This window comes from Ornithodoros turicata, unplaced genomic scaffold, assembly GCF_037126465.1.
Source record: "Ornithodoros turicata isolate Travis unplaced genomic scaffold, ASM3712646v1 ctg00001347.1, whole genome shotgun sequence".
Taxonomy (NCBI): domain Eukaryota; kingdom Metazoa; phylum Arthropoda; class Arachnida; order Ixodida; family Argasidae; genus Ornithodoros; species Ornithodoros turicata.
In genome coordinates, this window is record NW_026999563.1 from 44455 (window position 1) to 60392 (window position 15938).

Here is a 15938-nt window from a genome sequence, read left to right on the forward strand (position 1 = left end):
ACCAGGGGAACGGAAGTGATTTGCTTGTCGGTGGTGGTGAGCGCCCTCTCCATTTGCCGCGGAAACCAGTTATCGCCAGTTGCTCCGGAGAATTGCGGCTGGAAGAGGCGGTCGGGCCAGGTGCAGTGTTTCCCGTCAACCGTTCGTTATTTGTAGCGGGGTGGTGTACGTTCAATTTCCGCGGTAATTATGACTCTATTGCGGTGAGTGCATTCTGTTCATGTTTAATGCGTGTGTTGATGTGTCGGACAGATTGCTATCATTCCAATGCACACGTCAGCCAGTGTAGACAGGGGGTGTAACCTTTGGCGATGAATCAATTCTTGTGGTGCATGTTACTGGCCTGTTCAGCTCTTTTCTGTAAAGAAAAGAGCGTGTTAATAATGACTTCTCTGCTACTCTCAGTATGGCGGCAAGTGGATCGCGTTACGACTGATATAGTGCAAGAAAATTTCATTGAACTGTCGAAATCGCCCGCGTAGTTGAATTAGAAGCCGACCCCACTGCGTACGTTAACCTTGGACACACTGCTAGGAGTACGTCTGATTGTTCCTTTCTTTCCCATGTATCTTCATATTTAGGACGCGTGCCTGGGAGGGGGACAGCCCGCGGGTTTTTCCGAAAAATAGGCTGAACCAGGGCGCGTGATTAGAGATGTGGTGTTAGCAATGGCGGAGAGTGTTCATATTTTACACGCATGCCAGGGAGGGACGGGTCAACGCGAGAGTGATTGGAACTGTGAAAAGAAAAGATGTCGCGGATAGCGCAGGCTTTTCGTGTTTACTGCGTGTTTGGGGGGGGGGGGGGTAGGACGGCTGTTGCAAAATTTCATCGGTTAGGCTTAGCCCGACCACGCGCTGAAGTGATTGGCACTGTGCCAAAAAGGTATCGAAGGTAGCCCAGGTTTTTCGTGTACGTGTTTTGACGAGTGGACTTCGGCCAGATTTCGTCGTTTAGAATTAGAAGCCGACCCCACTGCGTACGTTAACGTTGGACACACAGCTAGGAATACGTCTGATTGTTCCTTTCTTTCCCAGGCATCTTTTGACGAGAGACGGAACCCTAGTTCACAGACGTGGACTAATGCCCTGAGGAGTGTTCAAAGCGAGGATGACGTACTACGTGTTGGCTCGGTAAGTGTCTCGTGTTCATATTTATGGCGGGCGTCGTTAGAGATCCTGCGTTAGAACGTATTCGTGATTAGAGATGTGGTGTTAGCAATGGCGGAGAGTGTTCATATTTACGACGGGTGTCTGGGAGGGGGGGCAGGCGGCGGGTTTTACCGAAAAAAATAGGCTGAACCAGGGCGCGTGATTAGAGAGTGGTGTTAGCAATGGCTCCAAGCCCGGAGTGTTCATATTGACGACGCCTGTCTGAGAGGGAAGCAGGCAGCGGGTTTTCCCGATAAAAAATGGGGCTTAGCTCGAGTGCCTGGGCGCGTGATTAGAGATGTGGTGTTAGCAATGGCGGAAAGCACAGTGTTTATATTTTTCATGCATGCCAGGGAGGGAAGGGGCCACGCGAGAAGTGTTTGGAACTGTGAAACGAAAAGATATCGCGGATAGCGCAGGCTTTTCATGTTTCGTCGTTTAGGCTTATCACGCGCTGAACTGATTCGAACTGTGAAAAAATGATATCGCTGATAGCGCAGGCTTGTCGTGTTTACTGCGTGTTTGGACGGCGGGGCTGCGGCAAAATTTCGTCGTTTAGGCTTATCACGCGCTGAACTGATTCGAACTGTGAAAATATGATATCGCAGGCTTGTCGTGTTTACTGCGTGTTTGGGGGGGGGGGGGGGTAGGACGGCTGGTGCAAAATTTCGTCGGTTAGGCTTAGCCCGACCACACGCTGAAGTGATTGGCACTGTGCCAAAAAGATATCGAGGGTAGCCCAGGTTTTTCGCGTACGTGTTTTGACGAGGGGACTTCGGCGAGATTTCGTCGTTTAGGCTTAGCCCGACCATGCGGTGACGTGATTGGAGCTGTGAAAATATGATATCGCTAATAGCGCCCGGTGTTCGTAATTGCTGTACTGCCTTCGCGTCATCGCGTTCCCCTGGTGGCGGCGGGGCTGCGAGCAGCACCACACGGGAGAGATGGCGATCCGATAACCAGGCATCGTCTGCTAGCGCCGAATTTCCATTCCTCTCCGCATTCCTTGGAAAGCGCTGCCACGTCTACGCATTTCGAGCTAGCAGACGACGCGCGGTTATCGGATCGCCATCTCTCGCGTGTGGCGGCGCTCGCAACTTCCCCGTTACCAGGGGAACGGAAGTGATTTGCTTGTCGGTGGTGGTGAGCGCCCTCTCCATTTGCCGCGGAAACCAGTTATCGCCAGTTGCTCCGGAGAATTGCGGCTGGAAGAGGCGGTCGGGCCAGGTGCAGTGTTTCCCGTCAACCGTTCGTTATTTGTAGCGGGGTGGTGTACGTTCAATTTCCGCGGTAATTATGACTCTATTGCGGTGAGTGCATTCTGTTCATGTTTAATGCGTGTGTTGATGTGTCGGACAGATTGCTATCATTCCAATGCACACGTCAGCCAGTGTAGACAGGGGGTGTAACCTTTGGCGATGAATCAATTCTTGTGGTGCATGTTACTGGCCTGTTCAGCTCTTTTCTGTAAAGAAAAGAGCGTGTTAATAATGACTTCTCTGCTACTCTCAGTATGGCGGCAAGTGGATCGCGTTACGACTGATATAGTGCAAGAAAATTTCATTGAACTGTCGAAATCGCCCGCGTAGTTGAATTAGAAGCCGACCCCACTGCGTACGTTAACCTTGGACACACTGCTAGGAGTACGTCTGATTGTTCCTTTCTTTCCCATGTGTCTTCATATTTAGGACGCGTGCCTGGGAGGGGGACAGCCCGCGGGTTTTTCCGAAAAATAGGCTGAACCAGGGCGCGTGATTAGAGATGTGGTGTTAGCAATGGCGGAGAGTGTTCATATTTTACACGCATGCCAGGGAGGGACGGGTCAACGCGAGAGTGATTGGAACTGTGAAAAGAAAAGATGTCGCGGATAGCGCAGGCTTTTCGTGTTTACTGCGTGTTTGGGGGGGGGGGGGGTAGGACGGCTGTTGCAAAATTTCATCGGTTAGGCTTAGCCCGACCACGCGCTGAAGTGATTGGCACTGTGCCAAAAAGGTATCGAAGGTAGCCCAGGTTTTTCGTGTACGTGTTTTGACGAGTGGACTTCGGCCAGATTTCGTCGTTTAGAATTAGAAGCCGACCCCACTGCGTACGTTAACGTTGGACACACAGCTAGGAATACGTCTGATTGTTCCTTTCTTTCCCAGGCATCTTTTGACGAGAGACGGAACCCTAGTTCACAGACGTGGACTAATGCCCTGAGGAGTGTTCAAAGCGAGGATGACGTACTACGTGTTGGCTCGGTAAGTGTCTCGTGTTCATATTTATGGCGGGCGTCGTTAGAGATCCTGCGTTAGAACGTATTCGTGATTAGAGATGTGGTGTTAGCAATGGCGGAGAGTGTTCATATTTACGACGGGTGTCTGGGAGGGGGGGCAGGCGGCGGGTTTTACCGAAAAAAATAGGCTGAACCAGGGCGCGTGATTAGAGAGTGGTGTTAGCAATGGCTCCAAGCCCGGAGTGTTCATATTGACGACGCCTGTCTGAGAGGGAAGCAGGCAGCGGGTTTTCCCGATAAAAAATGGGGCTTAGCTCGAGTGCCTGGGCGCGTGATTAGAGATGTGGTGTTAGCAATGGCGGAAAGCACAGTGTTTATATTTTTCATGCATGCCAGGGAGGGAAGGGGCCACGCGAGAAGTGTTTGGAACTGTGAAACGAAAAGATATCGCGGATAGCGCAGGCTTTTCATGTTTCGTCGTTTAGGCTTATCACGCGCTGAACTGATTCGAACTGTGAAAAAATGATATCGCTGATAGCGCAGGCTTGTCGTGTTTACTGCGTGTTTGGACGGCGGGGCTGCGGCAAAATTTCGTCGTTTAGGCTTATCACGCGCTGAACTGATTCGAACTGTGAAAATATGATATCGCAGGCTTGTCGTGTTTACTGCGTGTTTGGGGGGGGGGGGGGTAGGACGGCTGGTGCAAAATTTCGTCGGTTAGGCTTAGCCCGACCACACGCTGAAGTGATTGGCACTGTGCCAAAAAGATATCGAGGGTAGCCCAGGTTTTTCGCGTACGTGTTTTGACGAGGGGACTTCGGCGAGATTTCGTCGTTTAGGCTTAGCCCGACCATGCGGTGACGTGATTGGAGCTGTGAAAATATGATATCGCTAATAGCGCCCGGTGTTCGTAATTGCTGTACTGCCTTCGCGTCATCGCGTTCCCCTGGTGGCGGCGGGGCTGCGAGCAGCACCACACGGGAGAGATGGCGATCCGATAACCAGGCATCGTCTGCTAGCGCCGAATTTCCATTCCTCTCCGCATTCCTTGGAAAGCGCTGCCACGTCTACGCATTTCGAGCTAGCAGACGACGCGCGGTTATCGGATCGCCATCTCTCGCGTGTGGCGGCGCTCGCAACTTCCCCGTTACCAGGGGAACGGAAGTGATTTGCTTGTCGGTGGTGGTGAGCGCCCTCTCCATTTGCCGCGGAAACCAGTTATCGCCAGTTGCTCCGGAGAATTGCGGCTGGAAGAGGCGGTCGGGCCAGGTGCAGTGTTTCCCGTCAACCGTTCGTTATTTGTAGCGGGGTGGTGTACGTTCAATTTCCGCGGTAATTATGACTCTATTGCGGTGAGTGCATTCTGTTCATGTTTAATGCGTGTGTTGATGTGTCGGACAGATTGCTATCATTCCAATGCACACGTCAGCCAGTGTAGACAGGGGGTGTAACCTTTGGCGATGAATCAATTCTTGTGGTGCATGTTACTGGCCTGTTCAGCTCTTTTCTGTAAAGAAAAGAGCGTGTTAATAATGACTTCTCTGCTACTCTCAGTATGGCGGCAAGTGGATCGCGTTACGACTGATATAGTGCAAGAAAATTTCATTGAACTGTCGAAATCGCCCGCGTAGTTGAATTAGAAGCCGACCCCACTGCGTACGTTAACCTTGGACACACTGCTAGGAGTACGTCTGATTGTTCCTTTCTTTCCCATGTATCTTCATATTTAGGACGCGTGCCTGGGAGGGGGACAGCCCGCGGGTTTTTCCGAAAAATAGGCTGAACCAGGGCGCGTGATTAGAGATGTGGTGTTAGCAATGGCGGAGAGTGTTCATATTTTACACGCATGCCAGGGAGGGACGGGTCAACGCGAGAGTGATTGGAACTGTGAAAAGAAAAGATGTCGCGGATAGCGCAGGCTTTTCGTGTTTACTGCGTGTTTGGGGGGGGGGGGGGTAGGACGGCTGTTGCAAAATTTCATCGGTTAGGCTTAGCCCGACCACGCGCTGAAGTGATTGGCACTGTGCCAAAAAGGTATCGAAGGTAGCCCAGGTTTTTCGTGTACGTGTTTTGACGAGTGGACTTCGGCCAGATTTCGTCGTTTAGAATTAGAAGCCGACCCCACTGCGTACGTTAACGTTGGACACACAGCTAGGAATACGTCTGATTGTTCCTTTCTTTCCCAGGCATCTTTTGACGAGAGACGGAACCCTAGTTCACAGACGTGGACTAATGCCCTGAGGAGTGTTCAAAGCGAGGATGACGTACTACGTGTTGGCTCGGTAAGTGTCTCGTGTTCATATTTATGGCGGGCGTCGTTAGAGATCCTGCGTTAGAACGTATTCGTGATTAGAGATGTGGTGTTAGCAATGGCGGAGAGTGTTCATATTTACGACGGGTGTCTGGGAGGGGGGGCAGGCGGCGGGTTTTACCGAAAAAAATAGGCTGAACCAGGGCGCGTGATTAGAGAGTGGTGTTAGCAATGGCTCCAAGCCCGGAGTGTTCATATTGACGACGCCTGTCTGAGAGGGAAGCAGGCAGCGGGTTTTCCCGATAAAAAATGGGGCTTAGCTCGAGTGCCTGGGCGCGTGATTAGAGATGTGGTGTTAGCAATGGCGGAAAGCACAGTGTTTATATTTTTCATGCATGCCAGGGAGGGAAGGGGCCACGCGAGAAGTGTTTGGAACTGTGAAACGAAAAGATATCGCGGATAGCGCAGGCTTTTCATGTTTCGTCGTTTAGGCTTATCACGCGCTGAACTGATTCGAACTGTGAAAAAATGATATCGCTGATAGCGCAGGCTTGTCGTGTTTACTGCGTGTTTGGACGGCGGGGCTGCGGCAAAATTTCGTCGTTTAGGCTTATCACGCGCTGAACTGATTCGAACTGTGAAAATATGATATCGCAGGCTTGTCGTGTTTACTGCGTGTTTGGGGGGGGGGGGGGGGTAGGACGGCTGGTGCAAAATTTCGTCGGTTAGGCTTAGCCCGACCACACGCTGAAGTGATTGGCACTGTGCCAAAAAGATATCGAGGGTAGCCCAGGTTTTTCGCGTACGTGTTTTGACGAGGGGACTTCGGCGAGATTTCGTCGTTTAGGCTTAGCCCGACCATGCGGTGACGTGATTGGAGCTGTGAAAATATGATATCGCTAATAGCGCCCGGTGTTCGTAATTGCTGTACTGCCTTCGCGTCATCGCGTTCCCCTGGTGGCGGCGGGGCTGCGAGCAGCACCACACGGGAGAGATGGCGATCCGATAACCAGGCATCGTCTGCTAGCGCCGAATTTCCATTCCTCTCCGCATTCCTTGGAAAGCGCTGCCACGTCTACGCATTTCGAGCTAGCAGACGACGCGCGGTTATCGGATCGCCATCTCTCGCGTGTGGCGGCGCTCGCAACTTCCCCGTTACCAGGGGAACGGAAGTGATTTGCTTGTCGGTGGTGGTGAGCGCCCTCTCCATTTGCCGCGGAAACCAGTTATCGCCAGTTGCTCCGGAGAATTGCGGCTGGAAGAGGCGGTCGGGCCAGGTGCAGTGTTTCCCGTCAACCGTTCGTTATTTGTAGCGGGGTGGTGTACGTTCAATTTCCGCGGTAATTATGACTCTATTGCGGTGAGTGCATTCTGTTCATGTTTAATGCGTGTGTTGATGTGTCGGACAGATTGCTATCATTCCAATGCACACGTCAGCCAGTGTAGACAGGGGGTGTAACCTTTGGCGATGAATCAATTCTTGTGGTGCATGTTACTGGCCTGTTCAGCTCTTTTCTGTAAAGAAAAGAGCGTGTTAATAATGACTTCTCTGCTACTCTCAGTATGGCGGCAAGTGGATCGCGTTACGACTGATATAGTGCAAGAAAATTTCATTGAACTGTCGAAATCGCCCGCGTAGTTGAATTAGAAGCCGACCCCACTGCGTACGTTAACCTTGGACACACTGCTAGGAGTACGTCTGATTGTTCCTTTCTTTCCCATGTATCTTCATATTTAGGACGCGTGCCTGGGAGGGGGACAGCCCGCGGGTTTTTCCGAAAAATAGGCTGAACCAGGGCGCGTGATTAGAGATGTGGTGTTAGCAATGGCGGAGAGTGTTCATATTTTACACGCATGCCAGGGAGGGACGGGTCAACGCGAGAGTGATTGGAACTGTGAAAAGAAAAGATGTCGCGGATAGCGCAGGCTTTTCGTGTTTACTGCGTGTTTGGGGGGGGGGGGGGGTAGGACGGCTGTTGCAAAATTTCATCGGTTAGGCTTAGCCCGACCACGCGCTGAAGTGATTGGCACTGTGCCAAAAAGGTATCGAAGGTAGCCCAGGTTTTTCGTGTACGTGTTTTGACGAGTGGACTTCGGCCAGATTTCGTCGTTTAGAATTAGAAGCCGACCCCACTGCGTACGTTAACGTTGGACACACAGCTAGGAATACGTCTGATTGTTCCTTTCTTTCCCAGGCATCTTTTGACGAGAGACGGAACCCTAGTTCACAGACGTGGACTAATGCCCTGAGGAGTGTTCAAAGCGAGGATGACGTACTACGTGTTGGCTCGGTAAGTGTCTCGTGTTCATATTTATGGCGGGCGTCGTTAGAGATCCTGCGTTAGAACGTATTCGTGATTAGAGATGTGGTGTTAGCAATGGCGGAGAGTGTTCATATTTACGACGGGTGTCTGGGAGGGGGGGCAGGCGGCGGGTTTTACCGAAAAAAATAGGCTGAACCAGGGCGCGTGATTAGAGAGTGGTGTTAGCAATGGCTCCAAGCCCGGAGTGTTCATATTGACGACGCCTGTCTGAGAGGGAAGCAGGCAGCGGGTTTTCCCGATAAAAAATGGGGCTTAGCTCGAGTGCCTGGGCGCGTGATTAGAGATGTGGTGTTAGCAATGGCGGAAAGCACAGTGTTTATATTTTTCATGCATGCCAGGGAGGGAAGGGGCCACGCGAGAAGTGTTTGGAACTGTGAAACGAAAAGATATCGCGGATAGCGCAGGCTTTTCATGTTTCGTCGTTTAGGCTTATCACGCGCTGAACTGATTCGAACTGTGAAAAAATGATATCGCTGATAGCGCAGGCTTGTCGTGTTTACTGCGTGTTTGGACGGCGGGGCTGCGGCAAAATTTCGTCGTTTAGGCTTATCACGCGCTGAACTGATTCGAACTGTGAAAATATGATATCGCAGGCTTGTCGTGTTTACTGCGTGTTTGGGGGGGGGGGGGGGTAGGACGGCTGGTGCAAAATTTCGTCGGTTAGGCTTAGCCCGACCACACGCTGAAGTGATTGGCACTGTGCCAAAAAGATATCGAGGGTAGCCCAGGTTTTTCGCGTACGTGTTTTGACGAGGGGACTTCGGCGAGATTTCGTCGTTTAGGCTTAGCCCGACCATGCGGTGACGTGATTGGAGCTGTGAAAATATGATATCGCTAATAGCGCCCGGTGTTCGTAATTGCTGTACTGCCTTCGCGTCATCGCGTTCCCCTGGTGGCGGCGGGGCTGCGAGCAGCACCACACGGGAGAGATGGCGATCCGATAACCAGGCATCGTCTGCTAGCGCCGAATTTCCATTCCTCTCCGCATTCCTTGGAAAGCGCTGCCACGTCTACGCATTTCGAGCTAGCAGACGACGCGCGGTTATCGGATCGCCATCTCTCGCGTGTGGCGGCGCTCGCAACTTCCCCGTTACCAGGGGAACGGAAGTGATTTGCTTGTCGGTGGTGGTGAGCGCCCTCTCCATTTGCCGCGGAAACCAGTTATCGCCAGTTGCTCCGGAGAATTGCGGCTGGAAGAGGCGGTCGGGCCAGGTGCAGTGTTTCCCGTCAACCGTTCGTTATTTGTAGCGGGGTGGTGTACGTTCAATTTCCGCGGTAATTATGACTCTATTGCGGTGAGTGCATTCTGTTCATGTTTAATGCGTGTGTTGATGTGTCGGACAGATTGCTATCATTCCAATGCACACGTCAGCCAGTGTAGACAGGGGGTGTAACCTTTGGCGATGAATCAATTCTTGTGGTGCATGTTACTGGCCTGTTCAGCTCTTTTCTGTAAAGAAAAGAGCGTGTTAATAATGACTTCTCTGCTACTCTCAGTATGGCGGCAAGTGGATCGCGTTACGACTGATATAGTGCAAGAAAATTTCATTGAACTGTCGAAATCGCCCGCGTAGTTGAATTAGAAGCCGACCCCACTGCGTACGTTAACCTTGGACACACTGCTAGGAGTACGTCTGATTGTTCCTTTCTTTCCCATGTATCTTCATATTTAGGACGCGTGCCTGGGAGGGGGACAGCCCGCGGGTTTTTCCGAAAAATAGGCTGAACCAGGGCGCGTGATTAGAGATGTGGTGTTAGCAATGGCGGAGAGTGTTCATATTTTACACGCATGCCAGGGAGGGACGGGTCAACGCGAGAGTGATTGGAACTGTGAAAAGAAAAGATGTCGCGGATAGCGCAGGCTTTTCGTGTTTACTGCGTGTTTGGGGGGGGGGGGGTAGGACGGCTGTTGCAAAATTTCATCGGTTAGGCTTAGCCCGACCACGCGCTGAAGTGATTGGCACTGTGCCAAAAAGGTATCGAAGGTAGCCCAGGTTTTTCGTGTACGTGTTTTGACGAGTGGACTTCGGCCAGATTTCGTCGTTTAGAATTAGAAGCCGACCCCACTGCGTACGTTAACGTTGGACACACAGCTAGGAATACGTCTGATTGTTCCTTTCTTTCCCAGGCATCTTTTGACGAGAGACGGAACCCTAGTTCACAGACGTGGACTAATGCCCTGAGGAGTGTTCAAAGCGAGGATGACGTACTACGTGTTGGCTCGGTAAGTGTCTCGTGTTCATATTTATGGCGGGCGTCGTTAGAGATCCTGCGTTAGAACGTATTCGTGATTAGAGATGTGGTGTTAGCAATGGCGGAGAGTGTTCATATTTACGACGGGTGTCTGGGAGGGGGGGCAGGCGGCGGGTTTTACCGAAAAAAATAGGCTGAACCAGGGCGCGTGATTAGAGAGTGGTGTTAGCAATGGCTCCAAGCCCGGAGTGTTCATATTGACGACGCCTGTCTGAGAGGGAAGCAGGCAGCGGGTTTTCCCGATAAAAAATGGGGCTTAGCTCGAGTGCCTGGGCGCGTGATTAGAGATGTGGTGTTAGCAATGGCGGAAAGCACAGTGTTTATATTTTTCATGCATGCCAGGGAGGGAAGGGGCCACGCGAGAAGTGTTTGGAACTGTGAAACGAAAAGATATCGCGGATAGCGCAGGCTTTTCATGTTTCGTCGTTTAGGCTTATCACGCGCTGAACTGATTCGAACTGTGAAAAAATGATATCGCTGATAGCGCAGGCTTGTCGTGTTTACTGCGTGTTTGGACGGCGGGGCTGCGGCAAAATTTCGTCGTTTAGGCTTATCACGCGCTGAACTGATTCGAACTGTGAAAATATGATATCGCAGGCTTGTCGTGTTTACTGCGTGTTTGGGGGGGGGGGGGGTAGGACGGCTGGTGCAAAATTTCGTCGGTTAGGCTTAGCCCGACCACACGCTGAAGTGATTGGCACTGTGCCAAAAAGATATCGAGGGTAGCCCAGGTTTTTCGCGTACGTGTTTTGACGAGGGGACTTCGGCGAGATTTCGTCGTTTAGGCTTAGCCCGACCATGCGGTGACGTGATTGGAGCTGTGAAAATATGATATCGCTAATAGCGCCCGGTGTTCGTAATTGCTGTACTGCCTTCGCGTCATCGCGTTCCCCTGGTGGCGGCGGGGCTGCGAGCAGCACCACACGGGAGAGATGGCGATCCGATAACCAGGCATCGTCTGCTAGCGCCGAATTTCCATTCCTCTCCGCATTCCTTGGAAAGCGCTGCCACGTCTACGCATTTCGAGCTAGCAGACGACGCGCGGTTATCGGATCGCCATCTCTCGCGTGTGGCGGCGCTCGCAACTTCCCCGTTACCAGGGGAACGGAAGTGATTTGCTTGTCGGTGGTGGTGAGCGCCCTCTCCATATGCCGCGGAAACCAGTTATCGCCAGTTGCTCCGGAGAATTGCGGCTGGAAGAGGCGGTCGGGCCAGGTGCAGTGTTTCCCGTCAACCGTTCGTTATTTGTAGCGGGGTGGTGTACGTTCAATTTCCGCGGTAATTATGACTCTATTGCGGTGAGTGCATTCTGTTCATGTTTAATGCGTGTGTTGATGTGTCGGACAGATTGCTATCATTCCAATGCACACGTCAGCCAGTGTAGACAGGGGGTGTAACCTTTGGCGATGAATCAATTCTTGTGGTGCATGTTACTGGCCTGTTCAGCTCTTTTCTGTAAAGAAAAGAGCGTGTTAATAATGACTTCTCTGCTACTCTCAGTATGGCGGCAAGTGGATCGCGTTACGACTGATATAGTGCAAGAAAATTTCATTGAACTGTCGAAATCGCCCGCGTAGTTGAATTAGAAGCCGACCCCACTGCGTACGTTAACCTTGGACACACTGCTAGGAGTACGTCTGATTGTTCCTTTCTTTCCCATGTGTCTTCATATTTAGGACGCGTGCCTGGGAGGGGGACAGCCCGCGGGTTTTTCCGAAAAATAGGCTGAACCAGGGCGCGTGATTAGAGATGTGGTGTTAGCAATGGCGGAGAGTGTTCATATTTTACACGCATGCCAGGGAGGGACGGGTCAACGCGAGAGTGATTGGAACTGTGAAAAGAAAAGATGTCGCGGATAGCGCAGGCTTGTCGTGTTTACTGCGTGTTTGGGGGGGGGGGGGGTAGGACGGCTGGTGCAAAATTTCGTCGGTTAGGCTTAGCCCGACCACACGCTGAAGTGATTGGCACTGTGCCAAAAAGATATCGAGGGTAGCCCAGGTTTTTCGCGTACGTGTTTTGACGAGGGGACTTCGGCGAGATTTCGTCGTTTAGGCTTAGCCCGACCATGCGGTGACGTGATTGGAGCTGTGAAAATATGATATCGCTAATAGCGCCCGGTGTTCGTAATTGCTGTACTGCCTTCGCGTCATCGCGTTCCCCTGGTGGCGGCGGGGCTGCGAGCAGCACCACACGGGAGAGATGGCGATCCGATAACCAGGCATCGTCTGCTAGCGCCGAATTTCCATTCCTCTCCGCATTCCTTGGAAAGCGCTGCCACGTCTACGCATTTCGAGCTAGCAGACGACGCGCGGTTATCGGATCGCCATCTCTCGCGTGTGGCGGCGCTCGCAACTTCCCCGTTACCAGGGGAACGGAAGTGATTTGCTTGTCGGTGGTGGTGAGCGCCCTCTCCATTTGCCGCGGAAACCAGTTATCGCCAGTTGCTCCGGAGAATTGCGGCTGGAAGAGGCGGTCGGGCCAGGTGCAGTGTTTCCCGTCAACCGTTCGTTATTTGTAGCGGGGTGGTGTACGTTCAATTTCCGCGGTAATTATGACTCTATTGCGGTGAGTGCATTCTGTTCATGTTTAATGCGTGTGTTGATGTGTCGGACAGATTGCTATCATTCCAATGCACACGTCAGCCAGTGTAGACAGGGGGTGTAACCTTTGGCGATGAATCAATTCTTGTGGTGCATGTTACTGGCCTGTTCAGCTCTTTTCTGTAAAGAAAAGAGCGTGTTAATAATGACTTCTCTGCTACTCTCAGTATGGCGGCAAGTGGATCGCGTTACGACTGATATAGTGCAAGAAAATTTCATTGAACTGTCGAAATCGCCCGCGTAGTTGAATTAGAAGCCGACCCCACTGCGTACGTTAACCTTGGACACACTGCTAGGAGTACGTCTGATTGTTCCTTTCTTTCCCATGTATCTTCATATTTAGGACGCGTGCCTGGGAGGGGGACAGCCCGCGGGTTTTTCCGAAAAATAGGCTGAACCAGGGCGCGTGATTAGAGATGTGGTGTTAGCAATGGCGGAGAGTGTTCATATTTTACACGCATGCCAGGGAGGGACGGGTCAACGCGAGAGTGATTGGAACTGTGAAAAGAAAAGATGTCGCGGATAGCGCAGGCTTTTCGTGTTTACTGCGTGTTTGGGGGGGGGGGGGGTAGGACGGCTGTTGCAAAATTTCATCGGTTAGGCTTAGCCCGACCACGCGCTGAAGTGATTGGCACTGTGCCAAAAAGGTATCGAAGGTAGCCCAGGTTTTTCGTGTACGTGTTTTGACGAGTGGACTTCGGCCAGATTTCGTCGTTTAGAATTAGAAGCCGACCCCACTGCGTACGTTAACGTTGGACACACAGCTAGGAATACGTCTGATTGTTCCTTTCTTTCCCAGGCATCTTTTGACGAGAGACGGAACCCTAGTTCACAGACGTGGACTAATGCCCTGAGGAGTGTTCAAAGCGAGGATGACGTACTACGTGTTGGCTCGGTAAGTGTCTCGTGTTCATATTTATGGCGGGCGTCGTTAGAGATCCTGCGTTAGAACGTATTCGTGATTAGAGATGTGGTGTTAGCAATGGCGGAGAGTGTTCATATTTACGACGGGTGTCTGGGAGGGGGGGCAGGCGGCGGGTTTTACCGAAAAAAATAGGCTGAACCAGGGCGCGTGATTAGAGAGTGGTGTTAGCAATGGCTCCAAGCCCGGAGTGTTCATATTGACGACGCCTGTCTGAGAGGGAAGCAGGCAGCGGGTTTTCCCGATAAAAAATGGGGCTTAGCTCGAGTGCCTGGGCGCGTGATTAGAGATGTGGTGTTAGCAATGGCGGAAAGCACAGTGTTTATATTTTTCATGCATGCCAGGGAGGGAAGGGGCCACGCGAGAAGTGTTTGGAACTGTGAAACGAAAAGATATCGCGGATAGCGCAGGCTTTTCATGTTTCGTCGTTTAGGCTTATCACGCGCTGAACTGATTCGAACTGTGAAAAAATGATATCGCTGATAGCGCAGGCTTGTCGTGTTTACTGCGTGTTTGGACGGCGGGGCTGCGGCAAAATTTCGTCGTTTAGGCTTATCACGCGCTGAACTGATTCGAACTGTGAAAATATGATATCGCAGGCTTGTCGTGTTTACTGCGTGTTTGGGGGGGGGGGGGGGGTAGGACGGCTGGTGCAAAATTTCGTCGGTTAGGCTTAGCCCGACCACACGCTGAAGTGATTGGCACTGTGCCAAAAAGATATCGAGGGTAGCCCAGGTTTTTCGCGTACGTGTTTTGACGAGGGGACTTCGGCGAGATTTCGTCGTTTAGGCTTAGCCCGACCATGCGGTGACGTGATTGGAGCTGTGAAAATATGATATCGCTAATAGCGCCCGGTGTTCGTAATTGCTGTACTGCCTTCGCGTCATCGCGTTCCCCTGGTGGCGGCGGGGCTGCGAGCAGCACCACACGGGAGAGATGGCGATCCGATAACCAGGCATCGTCTGCTAGCGCCGAATTTCCATTCCTCTCCGCATTCCTTGGAAAGCGCTGCCACGTCTACGCATTTCGAGCTAGCAGACGACGCGCGGTTATCGGATCGCCATCTCTCGCGTGTGGCGGCGCTCGCAACTTCCCCGTTACCAGGGGAACGGAAGTGATTTGCTTGTCGGTGGTGGTGAGCGCCCTCTCCATTTGCCGCGGAAACCAGTTATCGCCAGTTGCTCCGGAGAATTGCGGCTGGAAGAGGCGGTCGGGCCAGGTGCAGTGTTTCCCGTCAACCGTTCGTTATTTGTAGCGGGGTGGTGTACGTTCAATTTCCGCGGTAATTATGACTCTATTGCGGTGAGTGCATTCTGTTCATGTTTAATGCGTGTGTTGATGTGTCGGACAGATTGCTATCATTCCAATGCACACGTCAGCCAGTGTAGACAGGGGGTGTAACCTTTGGCGATGAATCAATTCTTGTGGTGCATGTTACTGGCCTGTTCAGCTCTTTTCTGTAAAGAAAAGAGCGTGTTAATAATGACTTCTCTGCTACTCTCAGTATGGCGGCAAGTGGATCGCGTTACGACTGATATAGTGCAAGAAAATTTCATTGAACTGTCGAAATCGCCCGCGTAGTTGAATTAGAAGCCGACCCCACTGCGTACGTTAACCTTGGACACACTGCTAGGAGTACGTCTGATTGTTCCTTTCTTTCCCATGTGTCTTCATATTTAGGACGCGTGCCTGGGAGGGGGACAGCCCGCGGGTTTTTCCGAAAAATAGGCTGAACCAGGGCGCGTGATTAGAGATGTGGTGTTAGCAATGGCGGAGAGTGTTCATATTTTACACGCATGCCAGGGAGGGACGGGTCAACGCGAGAGTGATTGGAACTGTGAAAAGAAAAGATGTCGCGGATAGCGCAGGCTTTTCGTGTTTACTGCGTGTTTGGGGGGGGGGGGGGGTAGGACGGCTGTTGCAAAATTTCATCGGTTAGGCTTAGCCCGACCACGCGCTGAAGTGATTGGCACTGTGCCAAAAAGGTATCGAAGGTAGCCCAGGTTTTTCGTGTACGTGTTTTGACGAGTGGACTTCGGCCAGATTTCGTCGTTTAGAATTAGAAGCCGACCCCACTGCGTACGTTAACGTTGGACACACAGCTAGGAATACGTCTGATTGTTCCTTTCTTTCCCAGGCATCTTTTGACGAGAGACGGAACCCTAGTTCACAGACGTGGACTAATGCCCTGAGGAGTGTTCAAAGCGAGGATGACGTACTAC

At 51.9% G+C, this 15938-nt stretch overlaps 1 protein-coding gene across 3 annotated transcripts in view; it reads left to right on the forward strand.

Moving 5' to 3' along the window:
- LOC135376886 (uncharacterized) overlaps positions 1 to 13851 on the forward strand; it is a 33950-nt gene extending 20099 nt beyond the window's left edge. Inside the window, exons 7-12 of one of the 3 annotated variants that reach the window (XM_064609328.1) lie at positions 1038 to 1133; positions 3296 to 3391; positions 5553 to 5648; positions 7813 to 7908; positions 10070 to 10165; positions 13594 to 13849. In XM_064609328.1, coding sequence (XP_064465398.1) covers positions 1038 to 1133; positions 3296 to 3391; positions 5553 to 5648; positions 7813 to 7908; positions 10070 to 10165; positions 13594 to 13743 — 630 coding nt within the window. In that variant the 3' untranslated portion in view covers positions 13744 to 13849. Of the gene's footprint in view, positions 1 to 1037; positions 1134 to 3295; positions 3392 to 5552; positions 5649 to 7812; positions 7909 to 10069; positions 10166 to 13593 lie in introns of all 3 variants that reach the window. The other 2 variants (XM_064609329.1, XM_064609327.1) reach the window with 2 other exon arrangements.
- The last annotated feature ends 2087 nt before the right edge of the window (positions 13852 to 15938 follow it).